Source organism: Ochotona princeps, chromosome 7, assembly GCF_030435755.1.
Source record: "Ochotona princeps isolate mOchPri1 chromosome 7, mOchPri1.hap1, whole genome shotgun sequence".
NCBI classification, from domain to species: domain Eukaryota; kingdom Metazoa; phylum Chordata; class Mammalia; order Lagomorpha; family Ochotonidae; genus Ochotona; species Ochotona princeps.
The window spans coordinates 61,713,225-61,722,267 of record NC_080838.1 but is presented as its reverse complement, the minus strand read 5'-3'; the positions used below and the strand labels follow the sequence as shown (position 1 = coordinate 61,722,267).

At 48.8% G+C, this 9,043-nt stretch overlaps 2 protein-coding genes across 8 annotated transcripts in view; one reads left to right on the top strand and one right to left on the bottom strand.

Moving 5' to 3' along the window:
• Window positions 1-1,056: 1,056 nt before the first annotated feature.
• On the bottom strand, window positions 1,057-5,739 carry HNRNPDL (heterogeneous nuclear ribonucleoprotein D like). 5 transcript variants are annotated; one of them, XR_001168321.2, is made up of 9 exons: window positions 5,252-5,736; window positions 4,445-4,613; window positions 4,198-4,359; window positions 3,713-3,844; window positions 3,509-3,623; window positions 2,842-3,012; window positions 2,462-2,554; window positions 1,991-2,095; window positions 1,057-1,316 (listed from the first exon to the last, which is right to left on the bottom strand). XR_001168321.2 is itself a non-coding variant. In XM_012928518.2 (8 exons), exons 1-7 carry the CDS (start codon window positions 5,665-5,667, stop codon window positions 2,484-2,486), a joined length of 1,236 nt encoding a protein of 411 aa, XP_012783972.2. In that variant the 5' UTR covers window positions 5,668-5,736; the 3' UTR covers window positions 1,057-1,316; window positions 2,462-2,483. The 5 variants fall into 5 exon arrangements, 3 of the variants coding, with proteins under 3 accessions (XP_012783972.2, XP_058523141.1, XP_058523140.1); XR_009245853.1 differs by lacking the exon at window positions 2,842-3,012 and having other exon boundaries at window positions 5,252-5,739; XM_012928518.2 differs by lacking the exon at window positions 1,991-2,095.
• A 279-nt stretch (window positions 5,740-6,018) lies between these two features.
• The window catches only part of ENOPH1 (enolase-phosphatase 1), a 28,466-nt gene continuing 25,441 nt past the window's right edge, over window positions 6,019-9,043 (top strand). The window contains exon 1 of one of the 3 annotated variants that reach the window (XM_058667150.1): window positions 6,019-6,552. In XM_058667150.1, coding sequence (XP_058523133.1) covers window positions 6,469-6,552 — 84 coding nt within the window. In that variant the 5' untranslated portion in view covers window positions 6,019-6,468. Of the gene's footprint in view, window positions 6,553-8,547; window positions 8,695-9,043 lie in introns of those variants that run through there. The other 2 variants (XM_058667152.1, XM_058667151.1) reach the window with 2 other exon arrangements.

Sequence of the window (9,043 nt, the reverse complement as noted above, 5' to 3'; positions counted from 1 at the left end):
CTCAAGAGTACTGTGTAGTCCCGCAAACACAAACATCATTGAAAAGTTGCAGGCATCAAAAAATTTTAAAGAGGCAGGAATCAGCACACACACAAAAAGAAAAACCAAACAAAAAATCAGTGCGTAGAATGTGCAACCAACTACTCTACATCCAAACTTGTATGCCAACTCCAGCAGCTAAGATGGAGCCATGGGAACAAGCTTTCCTAAACCCAACTAGTGAATTTAAAATAACTAGTTTTTCCTAAATCTCTTTTCAAACGCACCAGAAAGCATATGACCTGAAAGTTACCTTTAAAGTCAAATTCCTTCATGTGCCTGAATACGGAAATTAACACATAGCTACTCACGAATGAACTGCATTAAAAATGAGATCAGTGACTTAAAAGTCACCACGTAACAGACTAGTATAGCTTCCTAAGAACGCCCAAGTACAAAACACTTCGTCTGTGGTAGCTACAACCTGCCATCTGAACACAGGTATTCTGCCACTATTTCCAACGTTCTGTTAAACCAGAGATCCTACTGGCTTTACAGCACTGTTTCCTGCATGTATCTGGAGATTTTTTTTAATCAAAATATCTTCAGTCAGGGTATTACAATTAAGTGCAAGCTTTTACAGGCAGACTGCCAATGAACTCTTTAGCAAGCAATTAGAAAATCGTAAACTGTTTCCCAGAGATAGAAACAAAGCAAACAGCAGCCATTACATCAGCAAGCTTTGAGGGGAAAAAAAAAAAATTCCTGGAAAACAATCTGTAACACATAGGGTCTACTAGAAAGCCTACACCAATCCCAATACTATGACTTGCATAACTTCCAGATAACCAGAGATTAAAGATTCCTGGAGGGTGTGGTAGAAGCCTCAAATAACTGAGAAAATAAAGCCCTGGAGAGCACAGGGTGCACCTACAAACCTGGGTGACAAGGTGACACTGGCTGGGTTATCCATCAAGGACCAGTGTCTCCATGTCTTTGTAGGCTAATAAACTGCCTTAATTATTGCTTATTTAAAAGTACATTTTACAGAGCTACGTAGTATACCTGACGCAGAAAAACAATCACATAAGGAAACATTTATTTGAGGTTTAACAAAAGAAATCATACAAATAAAATCTGTATAAACACAAATCCACACTGAGTCTTAAACACACAGCAAAGGACAAAGTAAAAACAAAGTAAACCGTTGGCGACTATTTACAGTTGGACACATTTGTGCCTTGTACACTAGAAAGTCTTTTACAAAATAATCATCTTAAGATCAACAGAAGACCAATCTTCAATGTCCTCTTGCAAGATGGTTTCTTTATCATCTCCTATAAACAAAAACAAAACAGCAATTACATCTGTGTGAGCCTGACAAGCTTTCAAAGGTCCACTTTCATGAACTGTTTAAGTCCTCACTTTATTGTTCAATAATTAAAGATCACATGCATTATATGTTGTCAAAATGCAGTTTGGACAATTTAGTAACTCATCCTGGAGTTCCCAAATATACCAAATTCCCATCCATTGAGGGAACAACCTGGGAATGCAACCGTCCCACTTTTAACAGGCGGAACGCATTATGGCCCACTAGAAACATCTCTAGTAAGCCAAACAAAACATTGCCACAAACAAGATTTTGGGTGGGGCATTAGAGTATGAGAAAGTGAATTACTCTTCTGCATATGATCTTTAATTTATATTCCAGATTTAAAAGTTCTTGTTTTGGTTTGTAGATTTCACTATTAGCTATAAAAAGAAAAGCAAGCATTAAATCTTAAAGAATGAACACTTAAAATGAGGCTCCACAATTGAAATACAACACTAAACAGAAGACCAAAATGATTAAGCTGTAAAAAGGCATTTATGTACTTTAACTCCTGTAAAAAACCATTTAAGTTAAGTTTAGACACTTAATCTCCAAAAAGATTTAAAAAAGAAGCCAAAGTCTGAAGTTTTCCACTTTAATCTTTACGCTGGTACATGAAGTTGGAAGAGACCATACCACAGGACAGCGTTTTCTGGTGTATGCCTTGCGCTCTGCCCGCAACGTGCGACCCCCAGAGATAGACGTGGTCAGGGTGACACACGGCCTGCAATGAAGTTCCCGCTGGCGGGTACAAACAAGGTATAATGTCAGAGTTAGAAGACAACATTCTTGTTTTCCTTAAGTTGTACCCCTTTCAGTACTTTACCTGTTAATAGTTCTAAAAAGTTTAATTATTCCTCTAGACCACCTGGTACACAAAGCAAACAGAAAAACTCTTAAGTTTTTCTGTAATACTAAAGAAGGTGAGGTAAGACTTTAAAGTTAAAGATCTATAGACACTTAGGCAAAACGGGCTCATAGATTAAAAAAATTAACAATTTAGTCAAAACAGCTACATGACATTTTGCTTTTACTTGTTTCCATTTGTCTATTGATCTTTAAATTAAATGTAGACACTTGAACTGTTTCATGCACTCTTATACACACCTGTTTCCTCTACAGTCCTCCTTTAGTACGGCTGGTAATTGTTTTGGTGATTGCCACCCCCTCGAGATGCCTTGCCGTAAGTGCTCTGCTGGCCTATTTTGAAAAGAAAAGTTTCCTATGAACGGCTTCTTTGAAAGCATTTAAAAACTCAATTCTGCAACACTGCTTACTGAACAAACGTCTTAAGATTACTTGTCACAATATACTAGCCATAAGCTACACATTCAAAATATTCTGGTAACCAGCTCCCTGAATCAGCAAAATCACCCCTCATGCCTCAAGAAGACTCCAAAGCATGCCAGTAAACAGAAACCCCCAACCCCGCAATTTCAAAATGGGATTGTACCACTGGTTTATGAAATTAAGTTAAATGTTCTTACCACTGTAGTCTGTATATCCCTGTCCATATCCATAGTTCCCATAGTTATACCCAGTATAATCATATCCGCCATAGCCACTATAGTTTTGATCACCACCATAGGCACTATTGTAATTTCCATATCCTTGATCATAATAGTTATTAAATCCTTGGTTCCAGTTTTGGCCCTGACCTGCAACAATGCACAATGATTATTAGAAAACAACTTCTGAGTCTCCATTCCTAAAACAAAACGACCCGTTTCTGTCCCTCACGCTGCGTTAAAGACAATGGATGGATACATAGCCATCTGCTTTAGAAATTTTCACCTGTAAAATTAACAAGGTGGCCCGAAGTCCAATTATGCCATTAGCAAGCTTCCCCAATTTCACAGGAAATTATTTAATCTTCCCACCAGTCATATACTGTAGGCTACTCCAGTTAAATCAAGGACTCTAGTCATCTGATGTAATGATATTATTATTTCCTCTGTGACCACAGGATCAAAGCAACCACTCACTGCTTCAAGGGAAACCAGCAAACTCACTAGTAACACCTCCCCTACCCCCAGTTGCCCATTTTCTCATAATACAACTGTTTTCAATTTAGCTGTGCCTTCTTAGGAGCGTGCTCTAACGTGACAGGATGCTGCTCACGCCAGAAGTCACTCTCCAGGCATGCAGTCTCACCTCGGCCACGCCCCCGCACACCTCCTCGGCCAGCGGCTGCAGCACCTCTTCCTCCTTTTTGTTGCTGCTGCTGCTGCCTATAGACTTCTTTGGGTTGTGCCACTTTGATTTCACACTACAAACAAAAACGTAGATGCAGGTTTACCTCATTCTCCACACAGACCGAGACCTTACTTGAGTAAAAACCTCCTTCAATGGCTTTACCTTCCCAGAACCAATTTGATGGTATCTGCTTTCCAACAATTTCTTTACTGGTTCTTCATCTGTGTATGTGATAAAACAGAATCCTCTTCTTTCATTTGTTTTTGTATCCATGGGAAGTTCAATATTTTCAATCTGTAACCAAGAGGTACACTCAACTTAAAAAACAAAGTTACCAAGGGGCCTCCAAACATCCCAGGTCCTCTCAAGCTTCAACACAGGGGTTCCACGGGGACTTGTGCACAGCTGCCACTGGCTCACTCACTACCAATGCGCAGCACACTGAGAGCAGACGCCCTCCACTCACTCACACTTGGCCCGCAGGGCGCATGGCACCAGCTGTCCTTCCCTCATCACTCTTACGAAGCCCAATTAAGGTATATGGCCAGGGAAAGGACCGGCCCGGCAACCTATTCCTACCCTCCAGGAAAGGCATGGACCAGCGATAACCGGTTCCTAAACACACGAGTATCATAATCACCGCGCACCTCTCCAAAGGCTCCAAAATATTCTTTAATTTGCTCTTCCGAAGTGTCTGGGCTCAATCCACCTACAAAGACCTTCTTAGGAGGTTCTTTCCCCTTTAGAGCTTTGGCCCTTTTTGGGTCTATCAATTTACCATCCAGTTTGTGTTCTTTTAGTTCCAAAACCTAGAAAAAAACAAAGTTTCATAACATGACAAGCAATAGCTGAAGGCCAGAACCATCAAAGCGCTCACTCACAAACACACCCTACCTTATCCACACTAGCAGCGTCTTTGAAAAGCACAAATCCAAATCCTCTTGATCTTCCAGTGACCGGGTCTGTCTTAATTGTACAGTCTACAACTTCCCCAAATCGAGACAAATATTCTGTCAGATCTTTCTTGCTCGTATCCCAGCTCAAGCCTCCAATAAACATTTTACTAGAAATAAAAATTATTTTTAAAAAGAGCTTAACAGTAACTCAAGTGATACCAACTGCAGCCCAATGATTAAAAACTGTGATGTTCGGGTTACATGCAAGCAAACGGAAGCGACGTTTTTACAGACACGATCGAGGCCACTACAGAACTCAACAAAAATCCCCATCAGACTAGCGGACGCAACGTTCTCGGGCCGAGGGCAGGAGGCGAGTCGGTTTGGAAACCCCCAAATCCCAACTTGCTTCCTCCAAAGTCCCTCGCTACCAGGTGCTGCCCTCGCGCCTGGCAGGCACGGCTGAGGACCCGTCGTCTGCTGGTGCCCGGCCCCGGGACTCCCACGCGGGGCAGCTCCACCCGCGCAGGCAGGACGCGGCAGCTGCAGCGGGGGGCGAGCCGACCCCGCCCCCGGCCGGCGCCTGCGCACTCGGGGCCGCGACGCCGCCGCCTCCCTCTCCGCCGCCCTGCCCCCACCCGCCCGGACCTCTCCGCTCGCCCCGGCTCTCACTTTCTTCTGCCTTCCTTCCTTCCTAAGCTAGCAGGGCCCGGCGGGCTCGCGGGGCGAGGGAGGGACCGGGACCAGCGCGCGGCTGCCGAAGGACGCAGGGCGCGCGGGGTCGGAGCAAACAAGCGTGCGGTACCCGTCATCCTGCTGGTTCTTGCTCGCGTTGATCTTCGATCCCTCCGCGAACTCCTCCGTGTTGCTGTACTCGTTCACGTCTTCCATGGCTGCGGCGGGGCGGTCGGCGGCGGCCGGCTGGCGTGCAGGGCGGCTGGCGGGCGCAGCAGCGGAGCGTTGTAGGGAGCCGGGTTTAAGATGGCGGCGCAAGAGATCCGGCCGCCGCCTGCGCCCTCCCTTTATAGCCGCGCCGCCCGCCAATCGCGACGGCGACTGCGCCGTGACGTGGCGCGGGGCTCGGCGCGCCCCCTGGCGGCCCGGGCCGGCGACGAGCGACGGGAGCAGCGGGGCGGGCTGCGGCCGCGACCGGCCGTGGGCGAGGCTGCGGGCGGCGAGCGGGGCGGGCGCCGCGGGGAACAATGGCGGCGGCGCCTCCATGGCGGGCCGCGAGGGCCGCCTCTGGCCTCGGTTCCTGGCGTCCGCTAGGAGCGGGCCGGCTGCGCTGGCGGCCGGACGGGCTAGCGCTCGCTGGCCGGTCCGCCTGCCCCGCCGCGCGCACGCGTGTTTTTTTTTTTTTTTTGTCCTCGAGCCGGCTGGAAGCAGCCGGACAGGAAGCGGGCGCTGCGGCGCGGTGCGGGCGTCTCCTCCGCTGAAGGGGGCGCGGCGGCGGCGGCGGCGGGGGGCTTCCGAGGCCCACCCCGGACGGGACAGGCCCTGTTCCGGCGCGGGCGGTGACCGCCCTCGGCCAGGGGAGGGGAGTCCGGCCGAAGGCCGTGGAGGGTCGGGGGGCACTCACGTCCCTCGCGCGAGGGGCTCCCGCCTGCACGTGCTCCAGGCCTCGCCCCGCTCGCTCCACCCGCCTGGCGCAGGGCGCGCTCCCGCCAGCGCGCCTTTGTTCCCGCCCCTCTCCGCCGGGTGACGGCGGCCAATGGGGCGTGGGCGTCCGGGCCCGGCCCTGCCCCGTCGCTGCCGGCCCGGCCCACGTGGTGTGGAAGCGCTCGCGAGCGCACGGCCTCCACTCTCAGCGCGGCCGCTGCTCTTCCAAGCTCCCCTGGGCCGTCTCGATCCCTGGGACGCGCGTCGGGCCGCGCGCGCTCGCCTGCTCCGCGGTGGTGACCCGGCTGTTAGGGAAGCCCGGGACGGTTCTGGGGTGTGTGCGTGGGTAGGGGGGCCGCAGACGCCGCCCTCAGCCCTGGGGACCCGAATAGGCCGAGTTCCGAAATAGCATCCGGTAGGGAAATGGTCGTGCTTTCGGTGCCCGCCGAAGTCACTGTGATCCTGTTAGATATCGAAGGTACCACAACCCCGATTGCTTTCGTGAAGGTGAGGGGCGGAAGGGAGCGGGGAAGTTACCGGTGTTGAAAAGCCAGTTTTTGTGTGTTTATTGTTTTTTGAGTACTGCAGACTGAAGGTTCCCGGAGATGGCGGTGTGGCCGGCTGTGTCCTCTGGAATGGGAAGGTTGCGGGCGCTGTTCGCGGCGCGGTCTCCTTCCTCCCTCTCCCTGGCCTTGTGCTGGGTCAGATAGCAGATGGGTGGGAAGGAGGGAGGCCGGTCAGTCCCGGTACTTGGCCGACCTCAGTGGGGTGGTCCTGCAGGCTTCTCGTCCTCCCTCCCATCTCTGTGGGGAGTCCCGGGTGTGGACGCGACTTTGACTTTTCTTGAGACGTGATGGCTGCCTGTTCCGCGAAATCTCCCCGTGTTCTCTTAACGTGATTGGGTCGGTTTATGGCGCCCTTGATCACTTGTAGATGCCGTTTTCCTTTAGCCACGGCAGGTTAAAGCTGTTGTGAAAACGTCCCGTTCCTAGGGTGGCTGGTAACTAGTCTACACCCCATGCACAGCACACGACTTCACATTAAAGCAGGCTTCTTACATGCAGTGTGTGCCATAAGTCTGTCTGGCTAATAATCCAGCTACTATAATATTGGAAAGATGCTGGCATTGCAGGTGGCAGCTTCACCCACTGTGCCATAGTGCCAGCCCATTTTCCCACATTTTGTGATCACACCAGTGACCCCTGTGGCAAATCTCAGAATGGCCACTAAATGCTGTTCATTGAGGTGGCTTCCTTCTTGTAGAGTGTGACAGAATAACTTGGCTTGGTTTTCAGAGAAAGGGGGAATCCTCATTTTTGTGGTTTGTGGTTTTTAGTCCATTCTGGTGCTGTGGCTTTCTCTGGTGTCACTGGAGTGGGGACAGGAGAGGTAGTGCTGGGCGTCAAGTGTGTGCCATTCTTAGAGAACTTGGGGACTAAGTTGCCTCAGACAAGTCAATTTCATAATCAACAATACCCATCTTCCACCATTTTCCCTGGATGGTGTCTTCATTAGGTAATGTATGCTACTTGGAATCCCATGGCAAACGTATCCTGAGATGGTAAAGTAAAAATTCCTTAGTGGTCTAAATGAAGGTTTTTTTTTTTTTTTTTTTTTTTCCGTTCTGACACCAGACTGCAAATTCAAGACAAGATGGAAAAGACTGATTCAGGGATCTTGTTTAAAGGATAGTTTCTTGTGTCCTGTGTGGGCATGTAATATTGTTATTGTTATTCCATTGATCTGATTTACAACTTATTACAAATTTCTCAAAACCAGTGTTTTTGAAAGTATGCTTAGAAGAATATTTTATACATGGTAAATATGCAGAAATTTCATGAAGTGTATTCTGTGGGAAATGCTAGTGTGAACACGTTCGGCCAGGTTTCTGTATCTGGAGACTTCTCAGAACGTCTGGGTAACACACAACACCCCCACTTCAGTAGTCTTCCAAGAGTGGCATTTCACAGCTTGTAGCAGAATGTGACAAGATCTAGCCTTCAGCCGCCTTGTAACTGGGTGCTAAGTCACTTTAGTCCTTGGAGCCTGGAATTGGATGTGTGTGTTGGGGTACCTGTGGGCCTGCAGCCCGACTTCCTGCAGTGATGGAAGGAAAGCTGAATGCCTGTGAGACCCTTCACTGAAGCTCCAAACCCGTGAGGTGCATGCTTGACCTCCATTTTACTGAAAAGGAGTACTGCTGTATTGAATGTTAATGCCTAGAATTTGCCTAGAATTTTGTTTGAAAACCTTGCTTTATTGCAGCTGGCCTCTGGAATGGGGAGCGCAGTGTTTGTCCTGTCTCCTGGACACTGCTGCCAGGTTTTTGAATGACTCAGTTGATAGGAGAGCACTTTAATTAACTGAAGTACCATAAAAGCGTATGATAGCAATTGCAGCTTATATTACCTGTTTATGGTAGATTGAGAACTGAACCCTTGGACCAGGATAACTACTGGTGACACATATCTTATTTTGGTGTTTGGTTCTCCAGTGAAAATGGAGGATTATAAGAAGAAGCAACCCTTGAGGTACCCTTAGGAAGCCCACATTCTTTGTGGAGACTGCAGTCAGTTCTCCTTTGACGTTGAGCTGCCATGACCCCAGAGAAGGCAGATGCTGTATGTGGTGACTTTGGGAATAGGTGATGTAAATGAATACTAGTGTTTCCTGTCAAGCCATTAGTGTACTATTTAGCTATGCACTGTAGAAGAGGCATTGGGGCAACTGTGACGGTCGCCGTGAAACTGAACAGCCTACTTGGTGGTCAGCTCAACAGGCAGTTGGCGCATGTTGTTTTTGAGCACTTTGAGCTAAGTGTGTGCAGGAAGCCACTCACCTGGGCAGTGCAGGGTTCTTGCAGGACCCCACAGCTTCTCTCTTGGCACCATGTTAAGTGTTCCTCTGTGCCAGCTTCTTGCTCCATCAGACCATGACACACCCCGAGGCTCCAGGGAGCATGAAGCCGAGCTTTACCTAACCAGCGATTGCACTTTGT

Coding starts and splice junctions, on each gene's coding strand:
- HNRNPDL (XM_012928518.2), bottom strand. CDS start 5,667: ATGGAGGCGCCGCCGCCATTGTTCCCCGCGGCGCCCGCCCCGCTCGCC. Junction 4,360..4,444: donor ACGCTGCTAGTGTGGATAAG/GTAGGGTGTGTT, acceptor GTTTTTTTCTAG/GTTTTGGAACTAAAAGAACA. Junction 3,624..3,712: donor ATCAAATTGGTTCTGGGAAG/GTAAAGCCATTG, acceptor TTTTGTTTGTAG/TGTGAAATCAAAGTGGCACA.